Source organism: Carcharodon carcharias, chromosome 19 (assembly GCF_017639515.1).
Source record: "Carcharodon carcharias isolate sCarCar2 chromosome 19, sCarCar2.pri, whole genome shotgun sequence".
Classification (NCBI taxonomy): domain Eukaryota; kingdom Metazoa; phylum Chordata; class Chondrichthyes; order Lamniformes; family Lamnidae; genus Carcharodon; species Carcharodon carcharias.
The window spans coordinates 3,087,930-3,105,252 of record NC_054485.1 but is presented as its reverse complement, the minus strand read 5'-3'; the positions used below and the strand labels follow the sequence as shown (position 1 = coordinate 3,105,252).

Genomic DNA, 17,323 nt, shown 5'->3' with positions numbered 1-17,323 from the left:
TTCTTGGCCACAAATTAATCACATCTAGCAACAAAATATCTTCGATCCTGAGTGGGTTCACTGTACATTCCGATTTGGCGTTTTTTGCTAAACCTAAGCCATTCATTATTGGTAAAAACAAATCTTGCCTTTATCTTAATGCACCTTATTGAATAGTTAGATATTTCTATTGACTTGTATATAACATTTACTATGATGGCTTTCACATAACTGTTTGAAAAGTTCATACATGCTAGTTTTTGCATCCAGTACCAGTCTGCCAAATTTTGGTCATTGCTGTAGTTGCCTGAGTGAAAACCATTGATGAATATTTTATGAATAGACTATATTGTCCTCTCAAAATACTTGGGATATCATTGTCGAGGTTCAGAGTTAATATGCAATATAACAGCTGCTGAAATTTCGCTTGGTTTAGTGTAATCTTTTACATGATCCCACACACAATTGTAATGGTTTGTTTGCAATCACTATTATATATTAAGATTGGAAAGTCTGTAGATGGAATTACAGCAGAACCTCCAACAAATCTTGGGCCCAACTATCATTATACAGGCAATTTTAATAAATAATAGGCTTAAATTCTCCACTTCTAGTCAAGTATCCAGGGTAATCTCTTAAAAATGAAAGGGAAATAGGCATGTCCCATTGCAAACCTGGTGCATCTCGAACTGTTTATTTTTATAATCTAACTGGTGATCATTTTTGCAAGTTCAATTTTGGCTAGCATTTCTAAACTGCTAGTCTAAATACAGCACCATTTGTTTTTCATGTCTGAACAAATTAATGTTTATTATTACATTTTTCAAAAAGGGGTTTGAAATGAAATGTATGAAGAGGACTCACTCCTGGGTTTTGTTTGGATCCGACTTAGGCATCATTGCTGTTTTTCAATTGGATGTGTTGGAGCATGTCAGTCACCAGTTCCTGCAGACCATATTGGTGTTTCCAACCCCAGTCTTTCCGAGCATTGCTGTCTTCAAAGCTCATGGGCCACCCGTCAGCTAAAATAAGAAACGTTTGAGAGAAAAGGAATAAGCAAATTATATTTGTGGTGGGGGAAACCCTGCGTTTATCTACATAGACATAGGGGGTGGAATTTTACAGCCCCATTGTGGCAGGAGCAGGGCCATATAATGCATCGAGGCATTCAGAGGTCCATTGACTTTAGCGGCACCATAAAATTCTGCCCAGGGTCAAATACCTGGCCAACAGTTGGGTTTTTTTGAAAATATTCTTTCATGGGATGTAAGTGTCGCTGGCTAGTCCAGCATTTATTGCCCATGTGGTATAGTTACACCCACAGTGCTATTAGGGAAATAGTTTCAGGATCCTGACCCAGTCATAGTGAAGGAATGGCAATAAGAGTTGCAATTTAGGATGGTGTGTGGCTTGGAGGAGAACTTGCTCTCAATGAATGGAATGTTTCAGGATCTGAGGCATTGTGAATAGCGCTGAACATTGTTCAATCATCAATGAACATCCCCAATTCTGACCTCAGTCATTGATGAAACAGCTGAAGCTGGTCCTGGGACAACTACCCTGAGGAACTCCTGCAGTGATTTCCTGGGACTGAGATGATCGACCTTCAACAACCACAATCATCTCCCTTTGTGCTAGGCATGCCTCCAACCAGTGAAGATGGTGTTTCCATGCATCCGCTATGCTTGTCCATCTAGGTGGTAGAGGTCATGGGTATGGAAGGTGCTGTCAAAGGAGCCTTGGTGAGTTGCTGCAGTGCATCTTGTAGATGGTACGCACACTGCTGCCACTATGGGCAGAATTTTGCCCTTGATGGGTGGGCGGGCCCCACCGGCTTGGTGGGCAGGCAGCTGATCGGCGCTGCCGAAACGGGCCCCGCTGCCATTTTAAGTGGGCGGACCTATTAAGGCCCACCCAGCAGGCTGCCTGACGGGAAAGTGCTGGGTTGGGGTTGGGGGTGGGCGGCGGTGGGGTGGAGGGTATTCCCCAACTATCAAAGTACGCTCTTTCACGCATGCGTGCTAAAGAACGCACATCTTCCTGAGACTAAGTGCTGCCTCAGGGAGAGCACTGACAGTGTTTGAAACTTTAAAAATAGAGAAATAAAAAAATTATTAACATGTACCCCTCACTTGACAATGTCACATGAGATGGGACATGTTAATAAATATCACAGAAAATTTATGAACGTTTTTTAAAGCAGACATGAAACCTCATCCCGCCGGTGGATGAGGTTTCGTGTTTTTTCAGAAGCCCACCGGGGCTCCTGGACTGCCCGCCAACATTAAGCTTGGACGGGCAGGTCCTTTAATTGCCTTAATTACCCTGTCAATGGCCTCAATCGGCCATTGACAGGCAGCGGGCGGACAGCTGACCTCCCAACATCATCCTGCGCCATTTTCATGTCAGCGAGTGGGCTTTGCCCCCAAATCGCCGACAGGAAAATTCTGCCCCATGTGTCGGTGATGGATGGAGGGAGTGAATGAATGTTGAAGGTGGCATCCGGAATGCCAATCAAGCGGGCTGTTTTGTCTTGGATGATGTTGAGTTTCTTGTGTTGTGGGAGCCGCACTCATCCAGGAAAGTGGAGAGTATTCCATCACACTCCTGACTTGTGCCTTGTAGATGGTGGATAGGCATCGGGGAGTCAGGAGGTGGGCTACCCTGAAGAATTCCCAGCCTCTGACCTGATTTTGTAGCCACAGTATTTATATGCCTGGTCCAGTTCAGTTTCTGGTCAATGGTAAACTGCCCACCCCACCCAGGATATTGATAGTGAGGGATTCAATGATGATAATGCCATTGAATGTCATGGGGAGATGGTCATTGCCTGGCACTTGTGTGGTGTGAATGTTACTTACCTCTTATCAGCCCAAGTCTGAATGTCCAGATCTTGCTGCATATGGGCACAGACTGCTTCAGAATCTGAGGCATTGTGAATGGCGCTGAACATTGTTCAATCATGAATGATCTACCCCAGTTCTGACCTTAGTCATTGATGAAACAGCTGAAGATGGTCTTAGGGCACTACCCTAAGGAACTCCTGCAGTAATTTCCTGGGACTGAGATGATTGACCTTCAACAGTCATAACCATCTTCCATTGTGCTAGGCATGACTCCAGCCAGTGAAAAATTTTCCCCTCAATTCCCTATTTCATTTAAAAGATCTTCAGTTAGAAGGATAGTGTATTTGATGCTGTCTGCATGGATTTTAGCAAGTCTTTTCATAAGATCCGACATGGCAGACTGATCACTAACTTAAAAGCTTGTGAGATTCAAGGGAAAGTGCCAAGTTGGATCCAAAACTGCCTCATTGGCAGGAAGCAAAGTGCTACAGTTGATGGTTTTTATGACTGGAATGCTTCTTCCACTGGGATTTAGCAAGACTCAGTGTTGGGTTATTTGCTGTTCATGGTGTATATCGATGATTTAGACTTAACACAGGGGGTATGATTAAAAAGTTTGCAGATGATACAAAAATTGGCTATGTTGTTGATGGTGAGGAAGATATGAATGGACTGGTCAGCTGGCAGAAAAGTGGCAAATGGAATTCAATGCAGAGAAGTGAGGTAATACATTTGGAGAAGACAAACATGACAAGGAAACACATAAGGGAACAGTAAGATTCTGAGAAGGGTAGAAGAACAGGGATCTTGTGTATGTCCAGATCCTCGTGGGTAGCAGGACAGGTAAATAAGCTGGTCAAGAAAGCATATAGAATGCTTTATTGGCCAAAGACTAGGTACAAAGTAGGGAAGTAATGCTAGGACTATAAAACACAGGTTAGACCACAGCTAGAGTATGATGTACAGTCCTGGTCACCACATTAAAGGAAGGATGTGATCAGACTAGAAGAGGTTTTACAAGGATGTTTTTCTAAAATAGAACATTTTAGCTATTAAGAAAGATTAGATAGGCTGAGTTTGTTTCCTTTGGAACAGAGGAGGTAGAAGGGAGATTTAATTGAAGTGCATAAATTGTTAGGGCCCTAGATAGAGTGGACAGAAAGGACTTATTTCTATTAGCAGAGAGGTCAAAAACCAGGGGGCATACATTTAAAATAAATGATGAAGGATTAGGAGGAAGTTGAGGAAGAAACATTTCACCCAGAGTGTGGTGATGATCAGATCTGACTGCCAGAAAGGGTGGTAGAGGCAGAAATTCTCATCACATTTGAAAATCACTTACATATCAAGGTATCATAACCTACAACGATACAGACCAAGAGCTGGAAGGTGAGATTAGACAAGCTAGCGCTTTTTTGACTGACGGACAAAATGGGTGGTGTCCTCCCCCTATGTTTCTATTAACAGTGTTTGTTAGGGCAAATATTTTATTTAATGCAGCTCAGAGTTCGTGGAATAAGTTAGCAGGCATGACTACTACAGTAGAAGTGGGTTCAAGGAGCAATTAACACATTTCTGGAAAGAGAAATGACTGAGTGACCTTAATGAGCTTTATTTAAAATCATTATTTCTGTTCTTTCAAATCAGCTTATTTTGAACTTGTGCATCTTTCCAAGAATGTGGTGTATTCCTCTGGTTCCGGTTTACCGCTCAAACCAAAAAGGCAATAATTTAGGACATTAAATTTGAACACAATATTTAAAGTAATATAATGGCTAACTGTGCTGATAAAGGTGATATTCTTGTTTTAATTATTCTCTGCTTCATTTTGCATCTATTGACTGGAACATGGACAGCTGATCACCTTCACTCTGGATAATCTCTGGATTATCACCTGAGCCATGTGCAAATTGGCATAGGGAAAATATGAGTAGAGAGACAAATGCGTGGCTCAAAGACTGGTGTGGGAGAAGTGGGTTTCAGTTTGTGGGGCACTGGCATCAGTACTGGGGAAAGTGGGAATGGTCTACGCCTGGACTGTGCTGGGACCAGTGTCCTCGCAAATCACATAAGGGAAGTAGAGACAGCTTTAAGCTAAACAAGAGGGGTGAGGGATCAAGTTTGGGTAGAGGTAGCAATTCAAGGTGTAGAGTCAAGGTAGGAGAGCAAAATACTAATATGAGAAATGGAGATCAGAGAATGGCAGGAAAGGACGGAGAGAAAAAACCGAAGAATACATCAACAGTCAAGACTAGATGTTACAAAGGTAACAAAAAGACAAAACCAAAGGCTCTCTATCTGAATGCACATAGCATTCAAAACAAAGTAAATGAATTGATGGCCCACATTGAAGTAAATAAATATGATCTGATAGTAATTATGGAGACGTGGCTGCAGGACGACAAAGATTAGATCCTTAATGTTGAAGGGTACTTTCTTCTTCAATGTCATAGGAAGCCAGGTAAAGGTGGAGGGGTAGCACTGTTAATCAAAGAGGGCATTGGTGCAATAGTTAGAGATGACCTTGGTTCAGGAGATCAGGATGTAGGATAGGTTTGGGTACAAATGAGGAATAGTAGGGGGAAAAAGCCATTAGTGGGAGTGGTCTACAGGGCCCCTAATAGTAGCCACAGTGTAGGACAAAGTATTCAAGATAAAATGTTGTGTGCTTGAGATAAAGGGATGGCAATAATCATGAGTGCTTTTAACTTGGATGAGGAGTTCTTAGAATGTTTTCAAGATAGTTTCTTAGAGCAGCATGTTCTGGAACCTTCCAGAGAGCAGGTTACATTAGACTTAGTATTGTGTAATGTGACAGGATTCATTAATGACCTCAGAATGAAAGCACCCCTAGGTAGCAGCAACCACAATGTGATTGAATTTTACATCCAGTATGAAAGGGAGAAGAGCAGGTCTAAGACTAGTATCTTAAACTTAAATAAGGGCAACTATGTGGGGATGAAACCTGAGCTAGCTGAAGTGAACTGGGATACTAGGCCAGGGGATAGATCAATAGAGAAGCAGTGGCAGACATTTAAGGGGGTATTTCAGAATATTCAGAATAAGTACATTCCTACTATAAAGAAAAATTCTAAGGAGAGGCCCCACCATCCGTGGTTAACTAAAGATGTTAAGGAAAGCATCAAACTTATGGAAAAAGCATACAACTCCACAAAGATGAGTGGCAGGACAGATGATAGGATAGAATATAAAGACTGGCAGAGAATGACAAAAAGGTTAATCAGGAGAAAGAAATTAGATTATAAGAGGACGCTAGCTAGAAATGTGAAAATGGATAGCAAGAGTTTCTACAGATATTTAAACGAGAAAAGAGTAAGTAAAGTGAGTGTTGGTCCTTTAGAGTGACAGTGGGGAGTTAATAGTAGATATTAAGCAAATGGCGGAAGAAATGAATAAATATTTTACTTCTATGTTCACTCTAGAGGACACAAAAATATTCCAGTAATAGCTGCAAATCAAGAGGTGAACAGGAAAAAGGAGCTTGATGAAATTGAAAGCACTAGGGAAACAGTACTGAGCAAATTGATGGAGCTGCGGGCTGGCAAGTCTCCGGGTCCCGGCAGACTACATCCTAGAGTCTTAAAAGAGGTGGCTAATGAGATAGTTGATGCGCTGGTGTTAATTTTCCAAAATTCGCTAGAAACGTTCCATCAGATTAGAAAGTAGCAAATACAACCCCTCTATTCAAACAGGGAGGGAGCAGGAAACTAGGCCAGTTAGCTTGATGCCTGTCGTGGGGAAGTTATTAGAATCGATCAGTAAGGAGGTTATAGCTGGGCATGTAGAAAAACTCAAGGCAATAGTGAAGAGTCAGCACGGTTTTGTGAAAGAAAAATCATGTTTAACCAATTTATTGGAGTTTTTTGAAGGAGTTACATGCGCAGTGGATAAAGGGGAGTCTGTAGACATATTGTACTTGGATTTCCAGAAGGCATTTGATAAGGTGCCACATCAAAGATTATTACAGAAAATAAAAGTAGTGGATAACATATTAGCATGGATAGAAGATTAACTGGCTGGCAGAAAGCAGAGAGTATGCATAAATGGGTCTTTTTCTGATTGGCAGGATGAGACGAGTGGAGTCCCACAGGAATCTGTGCTGGGACCTCAACATTTTATGATTTACATCAATGACTTAGATGAGGGGATTGAGGACATGGTAGCTAAATCTGAAGGTGACAAAAAGTTAGGTAGGAAAGTATGTTGTGAAGAGGACATGAGGAGGTTGTAGGTGGATAGAGATAGGTTGAGTGAGTGGGCAAAGATCTGGTAAATGGAGTTTAATGAGAGAAACCGTGAAGTTGTTCACTTTGGCAGGAAGAACAAAAAAAACTATTACTTAAGAGGAGAACAGCTGCATAATTCTGAGGTGCAGAGGAATCTGGGTGTTCTAGTACATGAGTCACAAAAAATTAGTATGCAGGTACAGCAAGTAATTAAGAAGATTAATGGAATGCTATCCATTATTAAGAGAAGGATTGAACATAAAAGTAAGGATGTTATGCTTCAGTTATACAGGGCACTGGTGAGACTGCACCTCGAATACTGTGTACAGTTTTGGCCTCCTTATTTAAGGAAGGATGTAAATGTGTTGGAGGTGGTTCAAAGGAGATTTACTAGATTGATACCTGGAATGAGTGGCATTCACACCACACAAGTGCAAGGCAATGACCATCTTCAACAAGAGAGAATCTAACCATCACTTCTGATGTTCAATGGCATTACCATTACTGTATACCCCACTATCAACATTCTGGGGGTTACCATTGGCCAGAAACTGAACTGGACTAGCCATATAAATACTGTGGCTACAAGAGCAGATCAGAGGCTAGGAATAATGCGATGAGTAACACACCTCCTGACTCCCCAAATCCTATCCACCAACTACAAGGCACAAGTCAGGAGCATGATGGAATACTCCCCACTTGCCTGGATCAGTGCAGCTCCCACAACACTCAAGAAGCTTGACACCATCCAGGATAAAGCAGCCCACATGGTTGGCACCACATCCATTCACTCCCTTCACCACCAACGTACAGTAGCAGCAGTGTGTACCATCTATAAGATGCACTGCAGGAATTCACAAAGGATCCTTAGACAGTACCTTCCAAACCCACAACAACTACCATCTAGAAGGACAAGGGCAGCAGACAGAGGGAACACCACCACCTAAAGGTTCCTCTCCAAGTCACTCGCCATCCTGACTTGGAAATATATCACCATTACTGTCACTGGGTCAAAATCCTGGAACTCCTTTCCTAACAGCACTGTGGGTGTACCCACACCAGATGGAGTGCAGCAGTTCAAGAAGGCTGCTCACCACCACCTTCAAGGACAAACAGGGATGGGCAATAAATGCTGGACCAGCCAGTGAAACCCACATCTCATGAATGAATTTTTTTAAAAAATGACTGGATTGTCTTATGAGGAAAGGTTGGACAGTCTGGGCTTTCTTCCACTGGAGTTTAGAAGAGTGAGGGGTGGTTTGATTGAAGTATACAAGATTCTGACCAGCCTTGTCAAGGTGGATGTCAAAAGGATGTTTCCTCTTGGGGGTGAGTCCAGAGCTAGAGGGCACTGTTTTAAAATTAGGGGTCGCCCTTTTAGGACAGACATGAGGAAAAAAAATTCTCTCAGTGGGTTGTGTGACTGGAAATCCCTGCCTCAGAAGGTGGTGGTATCATTAAATATTTTTAAGGCAGAGGTAGATAGATTCTCGTTAGGCAAGGGAATCAAAGGTTATCGGGGGTAGATGGGAATGTGGAAATTGAAACACAAGATGATCAGCCATGATCTTATTGAATGGCGGAGCAGGCTCGAGGGGCCGAATGGCCTACTCCTGTTCCTATTTCTTATGTTATGTTCACACTCTAGTGAACAAATTATTGGTACAGATCAGCAGCAAAACCCATTTTAGTATAAATCTAATTTACAGCTATAGATATTATCCTGTTATAGGATTACACAAAGATTTTACTAAGGTGCTTTGATAATGTAGTTTTGGGCTGGAATTTAGAAACAGAAACTAGGAGCAGGAGTAGGTCATTTGGCCCTTCAAGTCTGCTCCGCCATTCAGTATGATCATGGTTGATCTTCTATCTCAACACCATATTCCCACTCTCTCCCTATACCTCTTGACACCTTTAGAATCCAGAAATCCATCTTATTTCCTTCTTAAATATGTTCAGTGACTTATCCTCCACAGCCTCCTATGATAGAGAATTCCACAGGTTCACCACCCTCTGAGTGAAGAATGGTTCCAGGAATCAGAAACTTGAGTTATGACAATAGATTGAGAGAGGTTGGGACTGTTCTCCTTGGAGAGAGAAGGCTAAGAGGAGATTTGATAGCGTGGTTCAAAATCATGTGGAGGGTAGAGAGAGTAGATGGGGAGAAACTGTTCCTGCTCATAAAAGGATCGAGAACAAGAGGGCACAGATTTAAAGTCATTTACAAAGGAAGCAAATGTGATGTGAGAAAAAACTTTTTCACACAAGTGGGTTGGGTCTGGAATGCACTGTCTGGAAGTGTGGTGGAGGCAGGTTCAATTGAGGCACTGAAGAGGGCATTGGATAATTATTTGAATAGTAACAATGTGCAAGGGTACAGGGAAAATGGAGGAGATTGCATTAAGTCATGATGCTCATTTGGAGAGCTGGTGCAGACATGATGGGCCGAAGGGCCTCCTTCTGCACAGTAACAATTCTGTGATTCCTCATCTCAGTCCTAAATGGCCTACCCAGTATCCAGAGACTGTGATTCCCTTGTTCTAGAACCCTAGCCGCTTCCTGAAACTAATGTTGCTGTTGTGGAGGCCACAAACAAATGACAGTAGAGGAGAAGATACTCTCCCAACAATTGGATACAGAGCAGCACTGATTGGATGGCTCAGACCAGGGAGTAAGTTCCAAACTGTTGTTGTTAGTCAGGGAAAGTGGATATTGTGCAAAGAACAAAGTGAGAGAATCGGAGGATATAAAATGAAAGCAAAAAACATCAAAGTGTCTTCAGAAATTTAATGAAAAATAACTAAAATTTTCCTCTGCCTTAAAATAACATACATCAAGCAAACCTTCATTTCATAAAGCGAAGGTTTTAACTCTCCTTTGAGAAATCAGGCTATCTCATTATACTATACATTTTATTCCGTTAGAGCTTTAACAAGCATCTGTCTCTTACAGCGAGGGAGAAGCTTTGGTTGCAAGTAAGGGTGCAGTGATGTCAGCGACAACAGAGCGTTAACAGTTCTCGTATTCACCTTTTAAGTTAAAGAATGATGCAAAGGAAAGAAGAAGGCCCATGGCCTAAAACTGATGTGCACAGAACATTAAAAATTATACATCTATAGCAAGACTTTGATAATATACCTCGTCTCATTAGAGCTCTCTAATGTCCTTTAGTGAAGGAGAACTGCCATCCTTAGCTGCTCTGGCCTACATGTGACTCCAGATCCTCAGTGATGTGGTTGGCTCTTAACTGCCCCTTGAAATGCTCTATCAAGGGCAAATGCTGGCCTTGCTAATGATGCCCATATCTCAAAGAATTAAAAAAAAATGCTTCTTGCTTTTTTTTGGGGGGGGGGTGGAAATGATGCTATTTTCACAGAATTGGGAGAGGTTTTATGATTTTGTGAACTCATTAAAAAAGTCCTGTTTGAGAAAGGACTAAACCGATTTACTTTTTTAACTGAATGCAATCCTGTGGGTTCGGCCAATAGCTCAGCACTTTATCAGAAAAGTAGAAATACTTCACAGAACAGAATGTTGAACATTCCTTCCTTAGTTTGTGCCAAGCTGGCTGATCTCAGCTAAATTACTCCCAAAATCCTGGATTATGAAGAAGAAAAAAAGTTCAGTGTTCCTGTTGAAACCTGTTCAGTGACCTCCTGCTGGCAGCTGTGTGTTCACTTTGGATGGGAATAATTGTGACATATGGCGCAATAACATGCTCCACTGACACTCAATGTTAAGGCACTCGCATGTATTATGAATAAGGGTAATTTGGGTAGGGTGCTAGCAGTACTTTTGGAGCCACACCCAAATGAGGACAAAAACAAAATACTGCAGATGCTGGAAATCTGAAATAAAAACCATAAAATGCTGGAAAAGCTCAGGAGGTCTGACAGCATCTGTGGAGAGAGAAACAGAGTTAATGTTTTGAGTCTGTATGACTCTTCTTCAGAGCATCCCAAGCAAGGACACATTGCCTGCAGGAGAAGAGGTGAGAAAGAGGAGCAGATAAAAAAGGTAAATGAAGAAATAAACCTTACGCGTCCCTGAATTGTGACGTAAAATCAAAACCTTCCACTCGCTCCATCTACAGGATATATCCTTGTCTGTACTCTTACATCGCACATTGGAAATCTAGAGGGTGCCTGTGGGTTTGCGCTGAGAACTGGGCAAGCTACTTTCTCATAACAGCAGAGGTACCTCTATTTGAGCTGTTGGTAATGGAACCAATATTTATTTTGTAGCCAAGATGGAGGAGACATGTATCCACTTTGTCAATGATCCTGTCTCCCAACCAGCCCTCAAAAGATGCAAACCAATATCAGATATTACACTGACAAGATCGTACATCCTCATGTCCTGATACATCATTGGGAAAAGTATTGCACCTCTCTATGGCAGTTGGTGGAAAGAAAATAAGTTTTCCTGAAATATACAAGGTTGAAATTCCTCTCGAATTCCTTATGTTCTGGATACTTCACTTACCAATGCTCTGCTGCATTGGATCTGGCTTGTAGGAGACCTCCAGATCAGGCAAGTACTTGCAAACTTCAGAAGCAAGCTCCTGTGGAGTGAAGCTCATGGCACTGATGTTGTAAGTTCTCATGGTGAGGCACTCTGCTGGAGCCTCCATAAATTCCAAGGTTGCCCTTTGACAGTCATCAATGTGCATCACGGGAAGCCGTGTATCTGATCCAAGGTAGCATTCAAACTTTCCAGTCTTGAGAGCATCATGAAAGATCTGAACAGCGTAGTCTGAAAGGAAAGAATGATAAGGGGGGCATAAAGCCTCAGAACTTAATCCAGCAGATCCGACATGGATTGCAAGATATACTTTATAATCATGTATGAATTTCACCTTCATGAACCTGCAAACATAAGGTATGAGAAGGGAGCGACAAACAGATAATCTATGTTTGTTGGCTGTAACAGCAACTTCTATGCCAGATTAATCAATACTAGATTTCAACAAAAAAAACCTTAACAATCTAACTAATCTATTTAGTGAAATTATTATTGTTGGGACAAGAGAAGAAGGGAAACTTAATTTAGATATTAAAATAAATCAAATAATAAAATGGTCAAAGAAAATCCAAGGCCTTCGCAATTTGGAAGACCAAATTTTAACTATGAAGTATTTCAAAATGGTGGTGGAAGATCCCATATGTTGAGTACCAAAAATTGTACATCAATGAAGGTGAGGGGTTATGTTCAATTCTCCCTGAAAGCTGAGTTCCTGATATTTGCTGTTGCCTTAGACATAGGAGGAGTAGAAGCAAACATCTTGAACCTAAGGGAGACAAGAGAAAAATCATCCCTAAATCACATGGCAAGCCTTGTGACTCTCCATCAAGCTGAGTACAGTCTTGGTATGGGTCTGGTCTCCTCCCTTTAGCCACAATATCCAGGAGGTACAAAAAGCAGCAGGAAAATAAAATGCTGCTTGAAATGATAAGCAAATGAATCATAGATCTCATTGTATTCTAAGAAATTGACTTAAGAAAATATTGAAGTATTTTACACTCAAGTTGTATCTACAATATCTAGTTCATTTTTTTTTTAAAGTGTTCTTTGAGTTTTGGTTATGGTTTAGGCAACATTGATAATAGAAAGTTTGTCTTTTCACTCATTGCTTGTATAGTAAAGCCTGAATTAATTATGATTAAATGACCCTAATGACTCTCACCTGTAGTTCCTCCACCTGGCTTAGAGACAGCTGAAATAATACCTGGATATCTGAGAGAGCGGAAATCCAGACCATATTTGAGATGATAATACTGAAATAGATTGCATTATTAGAAACTTAAGCTGGGAAATACTATTTGAAATAAAAAAGTAGTAGCTTTTAAGATTAATTTTCAATTCCTTTTTAATAATTGTCCCTATTATTGCATTAAGACAGATCGAAGGTGATAAAGTAGTGTTACTTTTAAGTGAGGTTTTGTGTATAGTTTATTTTTAATGACCAACGCAGGACAAAACAGATTCAATCCACCAAGTTCTCCATCCACCAACCTGCTGGTCACACGGTACAATCATGGAATGATTAACTAATCATAGAAACCGGTAATCAGATTGTAATGGAATGGTTAATGACAAACAACCACAAATAAAACAACCAGTAACTAAATTACTTAACAGTCAATTTTTAAGTCCTATGGATAATCTTTTTATAATAATAAAGAAGTCATGCCAAATCAGAAGTTATGAAAGTTTAGCTCTTTATATTACAAACTTGAGAAAAAACATGTGAAACCCATCTCTAAGCTTTTTTGCTTTCAAGATTCAAGTTGATGGATGTTACCACTGTATATCTGTTGGGATTTGTTCTATGGAAAATTAAAAGCTCCTAAATTTAAGACTTTGCAAGATATTTATTTTTTAAAGGCAATGGAACAATACTTCAACACAAAACTAATCACCCTGCAATGTTGGGAATTTTCTATGAGAATTGCATTCGCAAAGAGATAAGAGTTTTCAGAAATGCGCACAATTCCTGAGAAGATATTCCAGGAGGCCGGATGACAGGAAGGGCCGAAGGAAATCCTGGAACTAACTCACCAATGCCCTACAGAATGGAGACATGGAAGGGTTTGCACACACAATATGTAAAATATCAGAAATGGTTAATCTTTCTTGACTATGAAGAGATCTTTATATGTCCTTAATAGGAAGGAAAAAGTGGACAGCAAGAAATTATATTTCTCAATTCTTCTCATTGCCACAGACACCAAGAATAATACAACAGTGAAACTGCAAGAACTCTTCAACACCTGATACTGCCAGCAGAAAAATGGCTCACTCCATCATGAACTTATCACATGCATTCACCAACACAGAGAGGTTAACCTGGGGGGTAGTACAGGTGGCCTAGGAGAGGAATTGACAGGGTCATTCACAACTTATGAGTAAACCAGAAGTTGAGATATTAGATGTGGAGTGTGATATATCAGAGCTGAGGCCTAGGAGTTGAGGTCACGTCCTTGCTGTTGAACATTCAAAATGATGATCCATCAGTAGGCAAGCTATGAAAAGACAAGTTCTTGCAGAGTATCAATGATCATATAAAGGCACTCCAATGATATGCATCAGATGGCAGGGTTGTTGGTGGATTCCGATGCAACATTATCAGAAAGGGTTTCTGTACAGTGTTGAGAATCCTGAAGCAAGTGGTAGCCCAGAAATTTCTTCAAATGTCCTGCAAACCAGAGAGGCTTCTTGACACCTAAATCAATGGATATATTAAAGAACGATCTTCATTGGCTGTATAACCTGGTGGCTGGGTATCTGTGGGAGGGCTGGATCTCCAATGGTCCTATCAGAAGCCTGGCTTCCCAGGATGCCTGCTCTTAGCCTCTTCCTCCTCAAGCAAATAAATAATGAGGATGGGAACAATAATTTGCAATGTTTTCACTTCCTTTTAGGGAAATTCCCCAAGCAAGAAACAGTCTTGAAGGAAGCTTCCCGATTAATGAGTGTTTCCAAAATAAAGGCCAAATGTAAAATTGATGAAAGATCAAGCCAGGTAAAGTTATGAAATATTCTTTAGCAGCATAATGAAATACAGAAATTCATAATCAAGATCCCAGCACCAGCCTTTCTCAGCTGCCACTCTCCAAGTAAACCCTATAGCTTTAATTCAGATCACTGGATCCTAGGAGGGAAATGTCAGAATTTAGACTTATGATGCCATCCTAGTTGGAGCCCATGGCTACACTTTTGCTGGATCAGGAACTTGTTACACCTTCTCCCGCTTTCAGCAGAATTTATGGGGTACTTAAAAGGTGCCATGAAATTGAATGTACCCTCCATCCAGTGCAAATTCTAATCTCGCTGCTCCCAGTTAGATCCACTGGATTTATTTTTTACCAAATCGTTAGCATTTTGGACCCTTGGTAACATATTTTACTTCCAATGAGGTAACAGAGGGTTGATGAGGGTAATACTGTCGATGTGGTGTACATAGACTTCCAAAAGGCATTTGGTAAAGTACCACACAATAGATTTGTCAGCAAAATTAGAGTCCATATAATAAAAGAGACAGTAGCAACACGGATACAAAATTGGCTGAGTGACAGGAAACAGGGAGTCGTGGTTAATGGATGCTTTTTGGACTGGGGGAAGGTTTACAGTGGAGTTCCATAAGGGTTTGTACTAGGACCATTACTCTTCCTGATATATATATAACTGACCTGGACCTTGGTGGTGTAGAGGGCAAAATTTCTAAATTTGCAGATGATACAGAACTTGGAAGCATTGTGAACTGTGAGGAGGATAGTGTAGAACTTCAAAAGGACATAGACAGGTTAATAGAATGAGAGGACAAGTAGCAGATGAAATTTAATACAGTGAAGTATGAAGTGATTCAGTTTGGTAGAAAGAACACGGAGAGACAATATAAAAGAAAGGGTACAGTTCTAAAGGGGGTGCAGGAGCAGATGGAGTATACATGTGCATAAACCATTGAAGTTGGCAGGTTGAGACTGCAGTTAATAAATCATCTTAGGCTATATTAACAGAGGCATAGAGTACAATAGCAAGGAAGTTATGTTAAACTTGTATAGAACACTGGTTCAGTCTCAACTAGAGCGTCCAGTTCTGGGTACCACACTTTAGGAAGGATGTGAAGGCATGAGAGAGAGTACAGGAAGGAGTCATAAGAATTGTTTCAAGAATGAGAAACTTCAGTTATGTTGATAGATTGGAGAAGTTGGAGCTGTTTTCCTTAGAGAAGAGAAAGTTGAGAAGAGATTTGGTAACGGAATTCAAAATCATGAGGGGACAGGGCAGAGTAGATAGGGAGAAACTGTTTCCATTGGTGGTACGATCCAGTATGAGAACGCAAAGATTTAAGGTAATTGGCAAAAGAAGCAACGGTGACATGAAGAAAAACTTTTTCACGCAGCGAGTGGCTAGAATGTAGAAAGCATTGCCCAAGAGTGTGGTGGAGGCAGGTTCAATTGAGGCATTCAAGAGGGAATTGGATTATTACCTGAAAAGGAAGAATGTGTAGGGTTACGGGGAGAAAGCAGGGAATGGCACTCGGTGAATTGCTCTTTCAGAGAGCTAAAAATGGGCTGAATGGCCTCCTTCTGTGCTGTAACAATTCTGTGATTCTGAGATTCAATGCAGGTATTAACAAATCAGTGATAGTCACCAATCAACAGCCTGCAGCATGACACATTCCTGAGGAGTTTCAAAATACTCTCATAAATGTGCACTTTCCCTATTTGGATATCCTGATGCATGATGGACATTGTTCCAAATACCTATCAGTCACTCCATCAAAACTTACTGATCTCCATACCAGTTTACAATAGCAAGGGTGCAACATCATAAGTTTCATGTGTTCTGTGGAGTTACCAAAACTAAAGGTAAAGACTAAAACACAGAGCAGGCATTTAGATTAGGGTTTGAAAGTTAACAGAAAGTGGGCATCTCTTGTAAAAACAAGAAAGTGATAACCAAAATATCATAATCACAGCTAACTACTTCGTTGTTTGAACCTATGTGTTTTTTTAATAATGACAAACAACAGCTCACCTCACCCATTAACTCTGCATGCACCTTGGAAATTCCATAGATTGTCTGAGGTCTCTGAATGCACAGGTCAGGAGTAGGGTTTCTGGGAGAGCTGGGTCCAAAGGCACCAATGGTGCTGGGGACAAAAAGATGTAGAGAATATTCTAAAGCAACATCCAGCACATTGTGCAAACCTGAGAAGCAATTCGAAGGAGCATATCATTAAACTGCTGGTCAAATCCTGATTAATTCCAAAAGTGATTTGCACTCCAACTTAAATATTAATAATCGATACCATCTTTTTATCAAATCCATGCCTTGTGTTCAGCAATCCCTTTTTAATTCTATTCTCATACATTTTTGAATGTCTAGAATATGCATTTGAAGAAAGCTATCATTTTTGATAACAAGCTTGTACAGCTAATGTTATTAATCACCTTAACAGTGATCTCCATTTGTTTTGGCCTTAACCATTTGTCCAAAACCAATAAAGAACTGTGATCATCTGCATAATGTCTTCATGGCATGCACTTATTCTGTGCACAAGGTGCAAGTTCTTGGGCTGTAAAGACATATTCATCCTCAATAATAGGGATGAAATTCATGATCACATGATGCAGAGGGCTGATAAATGAGAACCACTACATAATCCCAATACAGTAACACAAAACTATAATTTAATATTTCTCTTCATTTAGAATTTATTATATTTTAAAATATAAGCAA

The 17,323-nt window shown here is 40.6% G+C and overlaps 1 protein-coding gene across 1 annotated transcript in view; it reads right to left on the bottom strand.

Moving 5' to 3' along the window:
* Positions 1–836: 836 nt before the first annotated feature.
* LOC121291891 (L-threonine 3-dehydrogenase, mitochondrial-like) overlaps positions 837–17,323 on the bottom strand; it is a 32,159-nt gene continuing 15,672 nt past the window's right edge. Inside the window, exons 6-9 of the mRNA XM_041213538.1 lie at positions 16,619–16,791; positions 12,762–12,852; positions 11,561–11,830; positions 837–1,001 (exon numbers count right to left, since the gene is read on the bottom strand). Of these exons, the coding sequence (XP_041069472.1) occupies positions 868–1,001; positions 11,561–11,830; positions 12,762–12,852; positions 16,619–16,791 (668 nt within the window). The 3' untranslated portion in view covers positions 837–867. The remainder of the gene's footprint in view (positions 1,002–11,560; positions 11,831–12,761; positions 12,853–16,618; positions 16,792–17,323) is intronic.